At 48.8% G+C, this 14,647-nt stretch overlaps 1 protein-coding gene across 2 annotated transcripts in view; it reads right to left on the bottom strand.

Moving 5' to 3' along the window:
• The window catches only part of mtmr12 (myotubularin related protein 12), a 57,413-nt gene that overhangs the window by 5,059 nt on the left and 37,707 nt on the right, over window positions 1-14,647 (bottom strand). For both annotated transcript variants that reach the window (XM_039000185.1, XM_039000802.1), the window contains 7 exons: window positions 12,763-12,886; window positions 12,494-12,569; window positions 12,244-12,341; window positions 11,834-12,037; window positions 10,799-10,869; window positions 8,759-8,931; window positions 8,299-8,475 (listed from right to left, as the gene is read on the bottom strand). In XM_039000185.1, coding sequence (XP_038856113.1) covers window positions 8,299-8,475; window positions 8,759-8,931; window positions 10,799-10,869; window positions 11,834-12,037; window positions 12,244-12,341; window positions 12,494-12,569; window positions 12,763-12,886 — 923 coding nt within the window. The remainder of the gene's footprint in view (window positions 1-8,298; window positions 8,476-8,758; window positions 8,932-10,798; window positions 10,870-11,833; window positions 12,038-12,243; window positions 12,342-12,493; window positions 12,570-12,762; window positions 12,887-14,647) is intronic.

Genomic DNA, 14,647 nt, shown 5'->3' on the forward strand with positions numbered 1-14,647 from the left:
CACTACAGGGTAACACAGCTGGAAGAGACAGGGTCTGACGTCTAGTCATCTACACTACAGGGTAACACAGCTGGAAGAGACAGGGCCTGACGTCTAGTCATCTACACTACAGGGTAACACAGCTGGAAGAGACAGGGTCTGACGTCTAGTCATCTACACTACAGGGTAACACAGCTGGAAGAGACAGGGTCTGACGTCTAGTCATCTACACTACAGGGTAACACAGCTGGAAGAGACAGGGTCTGACGTCTAGTCATCTACACTACAGGGTAACACAGCTGGAAGAGACAGGGTCTGACGTCTAGTCATCTACACTACAGGGTAACACAGCTGGAAGAGACAGGGTCTGACGTCCAGTCACCTACACTACAGGGTAACACAGCTGGAAGAGACAGGGTCTGACGTCCAGTCACCTACACTACAGGGTAACACAGCTGGAAGAGACAGGGTAACACAGCTGGAAGAGACAGGGTCTGACGTCTAGTCATCTACACTACAGGGTAACACAGCTGGAAGAGACAGGGTCTGACGTCTAGTCATCTACACTACAGGGTAACACAGCTGGAAGAGACAGGGTCTGACGTCTAGTCATCTACACTACAGGGTAACACAGCTGGAAGAGACAGGGTCTGACGTCTAGTCATCTACACTACAGGGTAACACAGCTGGAAGAGACAGGGTCTGACGTCTAGTCATCTACACTACAGGGTAACACAGCTGGAAGAGACAGGGTCTGACGTCTAGTCATCTACACTACAGGGTAACACAGCTGGAAGAGACAGGGTCTGACGTCTAGTCATCTACACTACAGGGTAACACAGCTGGAAGAGACAGGGTCTGACGTCTAGTCATCTACACTACAGGGTAACACAGCTGGAAGAGACAGGGTCTGACGTCTAGTCATCTACACTACAGGGTAACACAGCTGGAAGAGACAGGGTCTGACGTCTAGTCATCTACACTACAGGGTAACACAGCTGGAAGAGACAGGGTCTGACGTCTAGTCATCTACACTACAGGGTAACACAGCTGGAAGAGACAGGGCCTGACGTCTAGTCATCTACACTACAGGGTAACACAGCTGGAAGAGACAGGGTCTGACGTCTAGTCATCTACACTACAGGGTAACACAGCTGGAAGAGACAGGGTCTGACGTCTAGTCATCTACACTACAGGGTAACACAGCTGGAAGAGACAGGGTCTGACGTCTAGTCATCTACACTACAGGGTAACACAGCTGGAAGAGACAGGGTCTGACGTCTAGTCATCTACACTACAGGGTAACACAGCTGGAAGAGACAGGGTCTGACGTCCAGTCACCTACACTACAGGGTAACACAGCTGGAAGAGACAGGGTAACACAGCTGGAAGAGACAGGGTCTGACGTCTAGTCATCTACACTACAGGGTAACACAGCTGGAAGAGACAGGGTCTGACGTCTAGTCATCTACACTACAGGGTAACACAGCTGGAAGAGACAGGGTCTGACGTCTAGTCATCTACACTACAGGGTAACACAGCTGGAAGAGACAGGGTCTGACGTCTAGTCATCTACACTACAGGGTAACACAGCTGGAAGAGACAGGGTCTGACGTCTAGTCATCTACACTACAGGGTAACACAGCTGGAAGAGACAGGGTCTGACGTCTAGTCATCTACACTACAGGGTAACACAGCTGGAAGAGACAGGGTCTGACGTCTAGTCATCTACACTACAGGGTAACACAGCTGGAAGAGACAGGGTCTGACGTCTAGTCATCTACACTACAGGGTAACACAGCTGGAAGAGACAGGGTCTGACGTCTAGTCATCTACACTACAGGGTAACACAGCTGGAAGAGAAAAGTGTTAAAGTATTTACTAAAATAAACTGAAGTATAAAATGTATTAAACAAATAAAAAATTATTAAAGAGCAACAAAATAACAGTAGCGAGGCTATATACAGGGGGGGGGGGGGGGGGGGGGGGGGGGGGGGGGGGTACCGGTACAGAGTCAATGTGGAGGCTATATACAGGGGGTACCGGTACAGAGTCAATGTGGAGGCTATATACAGGGGGTACCGGTACAGAGTCAATGTGGAGGCTATATACAGGGGGTACCGGTACAGAGTCAATGTGGAGGCTATATACAGGAGGTACCGGTACAGAGTCAATGTGGAGGCTATATACAGGGGGTACCGGTACAGAGTCAATGTGGAGGCTATATACAGGGGGTACCGGTACAGAGTCAATGTGGAGGCTATATACAGGGTGTTACGGTACAGAGTCAATGTGGAGGCTATATACAGGGTGTTACGGTACAGAGTCAATGTGGAGGCTATATACAGGGGGTACCGGTACAGAGTCAATGTGGAGGCTATTTACAGGGGGTACCGGTACAGAGTCAATGTGGAGGCTATTTACAGGGTTTACCGGTACAGAGTCAATGTGGAGGCTATATACAGGGGGTACTGGTACAGAGTCAATGTGGAGACTATATACAGGGGGTTACGGCACAGAGTCAATGTGGAGGCTATATACAGGGGGTACTGGTACAGAGTCAATGTGGAGGCTATATACAGGGGGTACTGGTACAGAGTCAATGTGGAGGCTATATACAGGGGGTACTGGTACAGAGTCAATGTGGAGGCTATATACAGGGTGTTACGGTACAGAGTCAATGTAGAGGCTATATACAGGGTGTTACGGTACAGAGTCAATGTGGAGGCTATATACAGGGTGTTACGGTACAGAGTCAATGTACGGGGGCACCGGTTAGCTAAAGTAATTGAGGTAATATGTACATGCATGTAGAGTTGTTAAAGTGACTATGCACAGATATTAACAGAGAGTAGCAGCAGCGTAAAAATGGGGGGTGGGCAATGCAAATAGTCTGCGTAGCCATTTGATTAGCTGTTCAGGAGTCTTATGGCTTGGGGGAGAAGTTATTTAGGAAACTCTTGGACCTAGATTTGGCGCTCTGGTACCGCTTGCCATGCGGTAGCAGAGAGAACAGTCTATGACTAAGGGTGTCTGGAGTCTTTGACCATTTTTTGGGCCTTCCTCTGACACCGCCTGGTATAGAGGTCCTGGATGGCAGGAAGCTTGGCCACAGTGATGTACTGGGCCGTACATACTACCCTCTATAGTGCCTTGCGGTCGGAGGCAGAGCAGTTGCCATACCAGGCGGTGATGCAACCAGTCAGGATGCTCTCGATGGGGCAGCTGTAAAACTTTGAGGATCTGAGGACCCATGACAAATCTTTTCAGTCTCCTGAGGGGGAAAAGGTTTTGTCGTGCCCTCTTCACGACTGTCTTGGAGTGTTTGGACCATGATAGTTTGTTGGTGATGTGGACACCAAGGAACTTGGGACAGCGTGAACATGTCAGTGAAGACACTTGCCAGTTGGTCAGCGCATGCTCGGAGTAAACACGTCCTGGTAATCCATCTGGTCCTGTGGCCTTGTCAACGTTGACCTGTTTAAAAGGTCTTACTCACATCGGCTACGGAGAACGTGATCACACAGTTGTCCGGAACAGCTGGTGCTCTCATGCATGCTTCAGTGTTGCTTGCTAACCAGGTGGCGAATCGCATCTCTGCATGTCTGGCAGACATATCAGTGTGGATGACGGATCACCACCTCAAGCTGAACCTCGGCAAGACGGAGCTGCTCTTCCTCCCGGGGAAGGACTGCCCGTTCCATGATCTCGCCATCACGGTTGACAACTCCATTGTGTCCTCCTCCCAGAGTGCTAAGAACCTTGGCGTGATCCTGGACAACACCCTGTCGTTCTCAACTAACATCAAGGCGGTGACCCGTTCCTGTAGGTTCATGCTCTACAACATTCGCAGAGTACGACCCTGCCTCACACAGGAAGCGGCGCAGGTCCTAATCCAGGCACTTGTCATCTCCCGTCTGGACTACTGCAACTCGCTGTTGGCTGGGCTCCCTGCCTGTGCCATTAAACCCCTACAACTCATCCAGAACGCCGCAGCCCGTCTGGTGTTCAACCTTCCCAAGTTCTCTCACGTCACCCCGCTCCTCCGCTCTCTCCACTGGCTTCCAGTTGAAGCTCGCATCCGCTACAAGACCATGGTGCTTGCCTATGGAGCTGTGAGGGGAACGGCACCTCCGTACCTTCAGGCTCTGATCAGGCCCTACACCCAAACAAGGGCACTGCGTTCATCCACCTCTGGCCTGCTCGCCTCCCTACCTCTGAGGAAGTACAGTTCCCGCTCAGCCCAGTCAAAACTGTTCGCTGCTCTGGCACCCCAATGGTGGAACAAACTCCCTCATGACGCCAGGTCAGCGGAGTCAATCACCACCTTCCGGAGACACCTGAAACCCCACCTCTTTAAGGAATACCTAGGATAGGATAAAGTAATCCTTCTAACCCCCCCCCTTAAAAGAGTTAGATGCACTATTGTAAAGTGGTTGTTCCACTGGATATCATAAGGTGAATGCACCAATTTGTAAGTCGCTCTGGATAAGAGCGTCTGCTAAATGACTTAAATGTAAATGTAAATGTGCTGGCATCTACAGCAGAGTGGCCTGGAGGTCCAGCTACAGCAGAGTGGCCTGGAGGTCCAGCTACAGCAGAGTGGCCTGGAGGTCCAGCTACAGCAGAGTGGCCTGGAGGTCCAGCTACAGCAGAGTGGTCTGTAGGTCCAACTACAGCAGAGTGGTCTGTAGGTCCAACTACAGCAGAGTGGTCTGTAGGTCCAACTACAGCGCAGTGGTCTGTAGGTCTAACTACAGCAGAGTGGTCTGTAGGTCCAACTACAGCAGAGTGGTCTGTAGGTCCAGCTACAGCAGAGTGGTCTGTAGGTCCAGCTACAGCAGAGTGGTCTGTAGGTCCAGCTACAGCAGAGTGGTCTGTAGGTCCAGCTACAGCAGAGTGGTCTGTAGGTCCAGCTACAGCAGAGTGGTCTGTAGGTCCAGCTACAGCAGAGTGGTCTGTAGGTCCAGCTACAGCAGAGTGGTCTGTAGGTCCAGCTACAGCAGAGTGGTCTGTAGGTCCAGCTACAGCAGAGTGGTCTGTAGGTCCAGCTACAGCAGAGTGGTCTGTAGGTCCAGCTACAGCAGAGTGGTCTGTAGGTCCAGCTACAGCAGAGTGGTCTGTAGGTCCAGGTACAGCAGAGTGGTCTGTAGGTCCAGCTACAGCAGAGTGGTCTGTATGTCCAACTACAGCAGAGTGGTCTGTAGGTCTAACTACAGCAGAGTGGTCTGTAGGTCCAGCTACAGCAGAGTGGTCTGTAGGTCCAGCTACAGCAGAGTGGTCTGTAGGTCCAGCTACAGCAGAGTGGTCTGTAGGTCCAGCTACAGCAGAGTGGTCTGTAGGTCCAGCTACAGCAGAGTGGTCTGTAGGTCCAGCTACAGCAGAGTGGTCTGTAGGTCCAGCTACAGCAGAGTGGTCTGTAGGTCCAGCTACAGCAGAGTGGTCTGTAGGTCCAGCTACAGCAGAGTGGTCTGTAGGTCCAGCTACAGCAGAGTGGTCTGTAGGTCCAGCTACAGCAGAGTGGATTGTAGGTCCTGCTACAGCAGAGTGGTCTGTAGGTCCAGCTACAGCAGAGTGGTCTGTAGGTCCTGCTACAGCAGAGTGGTCTGTAGGTCCAGCTACAGCAGAGTGGTCTGTAGGTCCAGCTACAGCAGAGTGGTCTGTAGGTCCAGCTACAGCAGAGTGGATTGTAGGTCCTGCTACAGCAGAGTGGTCTGTAGGTCCTGCTACAGCAGCGTGGTCTGTAGGTCCAGCTACAGCAGCGTGGATTGTAGGTCCAGCTACAGCAGAGTGGTCTGTAGGTCCAGCTACAGCAGAGTGGTCTGTAGGTCTAGCTACAGCAGAGTGGATTGTAGGTCCTGCTACAGCAGAGTGGATTGTAGGTCCTGCTACAGCAGAGTGGTCTGTAGGTCCAGCTACAGCAGAGTGGTCTGTAGGTCTAGCTACAGCAGAGTGGTCTGTAGGTCTAGCTACAGCAGAGTGGTCTGTAGGTCTAGCTACAGCAGAGTGGTCTGTAGGTCTAGCTACAGCAGAGTGGTCTGTAGGTCTAGCTACAGCAGAGTGGTCTGTAGGTCTAGCTACAGCAGAGTGGTCTGTAGGTCTAGCTACAGCAGAGTGGTCTGTAGGTCCTGCTACAGCAGAGTGGTCTGTAGGTCCAGCTACAGCAGAGTGGTCTGTAGGTCCAACTACAGCAGAGTGGTCTGTAGGTCCAACTACAGCAGAGTGGTCTGTAGGTCCAACTACAGCAGAGTGGTCTGTAGGTCCAACTACAGCAGAGTGGTCTGTAGGTCCAACTACAGCAGAGTGGTCTGTAGGTCCAACTACAGCAGAGTGGTCTGTAGGTCCAACTACAGCAGAGTGGTCTGTAGGTCCAACTACAGCAGAGTGGTCTGTAGGTCCAACTACAGCAGAGTGGTCTGTAGGTCCAACTACAGCAGAGTGGTCTGTAGGTCCAACTACAGCAGAGTGGTCTGTAGGTCCAACTACAGCAGAGTGGTCTGTAGGTCCAACTACAGCAGAGTGGTCTGTAGGTCTAACTACAGCAGAGTGGTCTGTAGGTCTAACTACAGCAGAGTGGTCTGTAGGTCCAACTACAGCAGAGTGGTCTGTAGGTGCTACTACAGCAGAGTGGTCTGTAGGTCCAACTACAGCAGAGTGGTCTGTAGGTCCAACTACAGCAGAGTGGTCTGTAGGTCCAACTACAGCAGAGTGGTCTGTAGGTCCAACTACAGCAGAGTGGTCTGTAGGTCCAACTACAGCAGAGTGGTCTGTAGGTCCAACTACAGCAGAGTGGTCTGTAGGTCCAACTACAGCAGAGTGGTCTGTAGGTCCAACTACAGCAGAGTGGTCTGTAGGTCCAACTACAGCAGAGTGGTCTGTAGGTCCAACTACAGCAGAGTGGTCTGTAGGTCCAACTACAGCAGAGTGGTCTGTAGGTCCAACTACAGCAGAGTGGTCTGTAGGTCCAACTACAGCAGAGTGGTCTGTAGGTCCAACTACAGCAGAGTGGTCTGTAGGTCCAACTACAGCAGAGTGGTCTGTAGGTCCAACTACAGCAGAGTGGTCTGTAGGTCCAACTACAGCAGAGTGGTCTGTAGGTCCAACTACAGCAGAGTGGTCTGTAGGTCCAACTACAGCAGAGTGGTCTGTAGGTCCAACTACAGCAGAGTGGTCTGTAGGTCTAACTACAGCAGAGTGGTCTGTAGGTCTAACTACAGCAGAGTGGTTTGTAGGTCTAACTACAGCAGAGTGGTCTGTAGGTCTAACTACAGCAGAGTGGTCTGTAGGTCTAACTACAGCAGAGTGGTCTGTAGGTCTAACTACAGCAGAGTGGTTTGTAGGTCTAACTACAGCAGAGTGGTTTGTAGGTCTAACTACAGCAGAGTGGTTTGTAGGTCTAACTACAGCAGAGTGGTTTGTAGGTCTAACTACAGCAGAGTGGTTTGTAGGTCTAACTACAGCAGAGTGGTTTGTAGGTCTAACTACAGCAGAGTGGTTTGTAGGTCTAACTACAGCAGAGTGGTTTGTAGGTCCAACTACAGCAGAGTGGCCTGTAGGTCTAACTACAGCAGAGTGGTCTGTAGGTCTAACTACAGCAGAGTGGTCTGTAGGTCTAACTACAGCAGAGTGGTCTGTAGGTCTAAATACAGCAGAGTGGTTTGTAGGTCTAACTACAGCAGAGTGGTTTGTAGGTCCAACTACAGCAGAGTGGCCTGTAGGTCTAACTACAGCAGAGTGGTCTGTAGGTCTAACTACAGCAGAGTGGTTTGTAGGTCCAACTACAGCAGAGTGGCCTGTAGGTCTAACTACAGCAGAGTGGCCTGTAGGTCCAGCTACAGCAGAGTGGCCTGTAGGTCCAGCTACAGCAGAGTGGTCTGTAGGTCTAAATACAGCAGAGTGGTTTGTAGGTCTAACTACAGCAGAGTGGTCTGTAGGTCTAACTACAGCAGAGTGGTCTGTAGGTCTAACTACAGCAGAGTGGTCTGTAGGTCTAACTACAGCAGAGTGGTCTGTAGGTCTAACTACAGCAGAGTGGTTTGTAGGTCTAACTACAGCAGAGTGGTCTGTAGGTCTAACTACAGCAGAGTGGTCTGTAGGTCTAACTACAGCAGAGTGGTCTGTAGGTCTAACTACAGCAGAGTGGTCTGTAGGTCTAACTACAGCAGAGTGGTTTGTAGGTCTAACTACAGCAGAGTGGTCTGTAGGTCTAACTACAGCAGAGTGGTCTGTAGGTCTAACTACAGCAGAGTGGATTGTAGACAGCCTTGAGAAAACCATACTGTATTGGTAACGTCTGTGTCTGCCTGCGTGTGTCTTTACCCTGAGTATGTTGTCTCTGTGGCTGTCATTGTTAAAGAGGAAGGTGGTGAAGACAGGAACATGGACGCTGTCAGACAGCACGGTCAGGTAGGTCTCTGAGAACTGGAAGGCCGGACCATGCTGCTGCTGTAGTTGCCACACACACTCCAGGAAGAGCAGGAACACTGGAGACTGGCTCTGAGAGGATGGACACAGGGACACGGTCGTCACCCACAGTTGTGTTCTTTAAGGCATAAACCGCAGGTCTCAAAAATCCTTGATTCCCCTACAGTCCTTGATTCTTGAAAATTCCTCACTTTCTCAAAGCTCATTGGAGGAGGATGTCCAGGGGAGGGACATCGAAGCCTTTCCTCCAATAAGCTTTGAGAGGGAGGCGAGGAATCAAGGACGGGAGAAATTAAGGTTTTGATGGCTAGTTTAATTGTCAGACAACAGAATAACCAAGACACACGGATCCTACCTCCGCCTTGTCCTTGAGGTGTAGATGGTTGGAGCGATCTAGGAATGCATGTCCTCCTGCCACCCACTCCTTCTGCACCAGACTCTGGAAGCCCAGAAGAGTTCTGTAGTAGGGGTCCAACATCAACTGGACCAGGCTGGAGACCACACAGCACAGGTCTGAACCGCCTTCCTCTGGGAGAATACAATACAACTTAACACCATGTACAGGTCCTAACCAGCCTCCCCTGGAACAATACAATATAGAGGTAGGACCCAGTACAGGTCCTAACCAGCCTCCTCTGATATTATACAATATAGAGGTAGGACCCAGTACAGGCCCTAACCAGCCTCCTCTGATATTATACAATATAGAGGACCCAGTACAGGCCCTAACCAGCCTCCTCTGATATTATACAATATAGAGGACCCAGTACAGGCCCTAACCAGCCTCCTCTGATATTATACAATATAGAGGACCCAGTACAGGCCCTAACCAGCCTCCTCTGATATTATACAATATAGAGGACCCAGTACAGGCCCTAACCAGCCTCCTCTGATATTATACAATATAGAGGTAGGACCCAGTACAGGCCCTAACCAGCCTCCTCTGATATTATACAATATAGAGGACCCAGTACAGGCCCTAACCAGCCTCCTCTGATATTATACAATATAGAGGACCCAGTACAGGCCCTAACCAGCCTCCTCTGATATTATACAATATAGAGGACCCAGTACAGGCCCTAACCAGCCTCCTCTGATATTATACAATATAGAGGACCCAGTACAGGCCCTAACCAGCCTCCTCTGATATTATACAATATAGAGGACCCAGTACAGGCCCTAACCAGCCTCCTCTGATATTATACAATATAGAGGACCCAGTACAGGCCCTAACCAGCCTCCTCTGATATTATACAATATAGAGGACCCAGTACAGGCCCTAACCAGCCTCCTCTGATATTATACAATATAGAGGACCCAGTACAGGCCCTAACCAGCCTCCTCTGATATTATACAATATAGAGGACCCAGTACAGGCCCTAACCAGCCTCCTCTGATATTATACAATATAGAGGACCCAGTACAGGCCCTAACCAGCCTCCTCTGATATTATACAATATAGAGGACCCAGTACAGGCCCTAACCAGCCTCCTCTGATATTATACAATATAGAGGACCCAGTACAGGCCCTAACCAGCCTCCTCTGATATTATACAATATAGAGGACCCAGTACAGGCCCTAACCAGCCTCCTCTGATATTATACAATATAGAGGACCCAGTACAGGCCCTAACCAGCCTCCTCTGATATTATACAATATAGAGGACCCAGTACAGGTCCTAACCAGCCTCCTCTGATATTATACAATATAGAGGACCCAGTACAGGCCCTAACCAGCCTCCTCTGATATTATACAATATAGAGGACCCAGTACAGGTCCTAACCAGCCTCCTCTGATATTATACAATATAGAGGACCCAGTACAGGCCCTAACCAGCCTCCTCTGATATTATACAATATAGAGGACCCAGTACAGGCCCTAACCAGCCTCCTCTGATATTATACAATATAGAGGACCCAGTACAGGTCCTAACCAGCCTCCTCTGGAACACAAACACATATTTAAATGGTAGTCTCAGCAACATGACGTAGACACAGAAAGTAAACAGCATAGTGGGTCAATTTCTTCAACAACTAAGAACATTGAACCGCGAGGGTCAACTTCTGTTGTTTTGGTGCCCTGGCTACCACACTGTAAACAGCAGATACTGTGTGCGACTGAGGAGCAATGTCTTGCATCATTTCAATATCACCGGTGCCACTCGTGGCAATGTCATTTCGCTGAGTTTACCTTCAATTCATTTAAATAGTTTTTAATTGAGGATAGTCCACTCAGTAACGATTGCCACTGCTCTCCTGAGAGTCATTGTAGGACAAAATGTTCTGAAGTAAAGTAAATAAAAAATGTGTCAAACAAAAATGTCAGGACACAAGGATCTGTGTGGCCAACCCTTGTCAAATAAAATACAACCTTGCTCAAATAACTGGTCCTTACCCATAATGAGAACATTAGTGTTTTCCTTTTCCAGGCACTCGACTACCTCCACAGCCTTCTGGAGACACTGTCTGCAACACACAAGACATTGGCTCTCCGTGTGAGACAAGATCCTAAACAAATACATTGGTAACACTGGACAAATACACTCAGTGGCCATTTTATTAGGCACACCCATCTAGTACCGAGTCAGACCCCCCCCCCATCTCCAGAAGAGTCTGAATTCTTCGGGAGTATGGATTCTACAAGGTATGGCATTCTAAAACATTTCTCAATTGGTATCAAGGGACCTAACTTCAACCAGGAAAACATTCCCCACACCACCGGTGACACCAGGCAGGATGGGTCCATGGACGCCAAATCCTGACTCTGCCATCAGAATGATGCTACAGGAACCAGGATTCGTCGGACCAGGAAATGTTTTTCCACTCCTCAATTGTCCAGTGTTGGTGATGGCGTGTCCACTGGAGCCGCTTCTTCTCGTCTTTAGCTGATAGGAGTGGAGCCCCGGTGTGGTCGTCTGCTGCCATAGCCAATCAGTGACAAGGACCGACGAGTTGTGTGTTCCGAGATGCTGTTCTGCACACCACTGTTGTACTGCATCATTGTGGCCCGCCTGTTAGGTTGCACGATTCTTTCTATTCTCCTTCGACTTCTGTCATCAACGAGCAGTCCCCCCCCCCCCCTCCCCCAAAGGACTGACGCTGACTGGATGTTTTGTTTGTCCCACCGTTCTCCGTAAACCCGAGACACTGTCGTGCGTCGAAAGCCCAGGAGGCCGTTCGTTTCTGAGATAATGGAACTCCGCACGCCTGGCACCGACGATCATACCACGCTCAACGTCGCTTAAGGTCACTAGTTTCGCCCATTCTAACGTTCAACCGAACAGTAACGATGACTGTTTTATATAGCAAGCCACGGCCACCTGGCTCACTGTCTGGAGCAGCGAACGGGGTGGTGTACCTAATAAACTGGCCACTGAGTGAACATTGTAAAAAAAACACTGGACAAATAGTTAGTTTTTCAAAATGTCACCTGATGATGTCCAGCCATCCACAGTTGTCAAGTGAGGAGAACCATTTCATGTCGGACATCCAGAACTCTGTTGTATTGTCGATGAGGAAGAACTGTTTGAACTTGTTGTAAGACAACAGGATGTCCTGAACGGCGGGAAGTGTGTCGGACAGGTCTTCTGTCTTTACTGAGTACAGGTGGTTGTGAGCCACTGCCGTCAACATTCTGCAACACACCTCTCAGTGTTACACAAAAGTCGGTACATGTTTTTTTTTTTTAAATGTAAAAAAAAAGAAATACGGGAATCTACGGACTGGAAAAAGGTCATAAAGTCACAACTTTTATAAAATCAGTACATACAAAAGCATTCATCACTATTAACAACATAGACAATACTCAAATACGATGTAACCAATCAGGATGTCTTTTACTTCTCCATGTAGGTTTGTGGGACGTTGTCCTCTTGTACCAGGGGTATAGAGGCGGTTTTAAACAAGGCACAGCCGCTATGATGAGACCAGCACCACATCTGAAAACAAACATCAAATACATTCATTTATTTGTATATTGACCCATACAGAAAGCGAAGAGTTACGGGTCCTATAATTAAAATGTGAGATTCAATTTAAATCAAGTACCAGACACAAAACGACTTTCATTTTTGTAATAATCGACACATACCGGTAATCCCTTTCCCTGGTACTTAGTCAAGTCTTCGTCCGAGACGTTTGATGGGACTATAAAAAACTGAGGCAACCTGCAGGAAATAGACGTGTAGCTTTGGTTTACTCATAACATGATAAACCAGGAAACAGAGGAATACAAGATAACTACACAGTACTGCAACCAACATGTTGATTAGGATGCAATGTCTTGATACGTAAACTAGCATGTTACAGCAGTTATATTGCGTACAGCATCGGTCAGACTTTAAAAAAAAATGGCCGTACTTTGGAGAGAGCTCAAAGTTGCTGTTCTCCGAGACCACTCTACAGTTTCCTTTAGTTCTCTTCATGTCCTGAATCCAGTCCTCCACGGAGTCAAACATCACAGTCTGCTTTTTCCTCTGCACCTCTGGAAAACACAAGGTACTGTCATTTTCAATGCCCACCCTCCTCACTGTGTGAACAGGTCATAGAAATGCTATCCGCCGTGGTGACTATCTATGTAATCTTCACTTCTCTCTATATCTCTGGAAAACACAAAAAGGCAGTGTTACTTACAATGGCTCTCTACAGATCTGTGAATACATCTGTATTAGTCATCGTCATGGTTTCCGGTCAACATTCTACATTGACGTTATTTTTTTTTGATCGTCTCATCGCTGCAACTCCCCCAACGGTCTCGGAGTTGACCCGCCAAACCGCGCTTCTTAACACCCGCCCACTTAACCCCGGAAGCTAGCCAGGTTAGAGAACGATGAGCCAAGTAAAACCCCCCCCCCCCCCCCTCGGGCCAAACCCGGACGACGCTGGGCCAATTGTGCGCCGCCCTATGGGACTCCCGATCACAGCCGGTTGTGATACAGCCCGGGTGTGTAGTGACGCCTCTAGCGCTGCGATGCCTTAGACCCCTGTGCCACTCGGGAGGCCTTGTGCATAGACATTCTGTCACAGTTTGGTGATAATGACATGGCAGTGGTAAGCATGAACAGAGCTCTGGCATGAAGGCTAGCAGATCTGAGTTTTTCCTTTTTAATTGCTAACATGCATTGGTCAAAACTGAAGTCACATTGTCAAAACTCTACACATAGTCGGCGAAACAGAAGTGTAATGTGGACCAAACTGTGAATAATTTTTTCAATTGATTTCACACAAAATGCATTCAAATGACCACATTCTCCGAAATCCATGAACTCTTTTCTCATTCACACTCCGCCACCTGCAAAACTATATATTTGCAGTACCTGTTTTCAAATGCTGGCTCACTGTTTTCCAAAACTGTTCAAAACAGATTCAAAACAGAACGATGGTAAATGTTGTGCATTTCTGCAGTAACCAGATGGAAACATATAGAAAAGCTCAGCAGAATATTTCATCATTCCAAACACAGCTGATTGCAATTTCAGCTGAAAGCCGACCCAACGAGTCCTGTTTTTAGTCTCGTTACCAAACAGACGAAAAGAGGACGGCTTCGGGAATGCTTTAGTTTGGAAACATGGATCAAGGAAGACAGGTTGGTGGGGGAAAGAAGAGTGGCAGGGAGAGGGAGAATGCGTGGAGGACAAAGGAGAGGAAGACCAAGAGCGGTGGTCTCTGGTGAGATAAGGGCCACAATTACTGATCATGTTGTAAACCATGGTCTCTCCTTGAGAGAGGCCAGTTTAAGGATGCAACAAAATCTGCAGCAAACAGTTGCATCAATAGTATGAATTTTTCGGCAAAACAGGTGAGATGTGATAATTGAACTTCAACTGATCGCTGCCTGCACCTGCCCGCCTGTCCAGCATCACTACTCTGGACGGTTCTGACTTAGAATATGTGGACAACTACAAATACCTAGGTGTCTGGTTACTGTAAACTCTTCTTCCAGACTCACATCAAACATCTCCAATCCAAAGTAAAATCTACAATTGGCTTCCTATTTCGCAACAAAGCCTCCTTCACTCATGCTGCCAAACATACCCTCGTAAAACTGACCATCCTACCGATCCTCGACGATGTCATTTACAAAATAGCCTCCAATACCCTACTCAATAAATTGGATGCAGTCTATCACAGTGCCATCCGTTTTGTCACCAAAGCCCCATATACCACCCACCACTGCGACCTGTATGCTCTCATTGGCTGGCCCTCGCTTCATACTCGTCGCCAAACCCACTGGCTCCAGGTCATC

Source organism: Salvelinus namaycush, chromosome 1, assembly GCF_016432855.1.
Source record: "Salvelinus namaycush isolate Seneca chromosome 1, SaNama_1.0, whole genome shotgun sequence".
In the NCBI taxonomy this organism is placed as follows: Eukaryota; Metazoa; Chordata; class Actinopteri; order Salmoniformes; family Salmonidae; genus Salvelinus; species Salvelinus namaycush.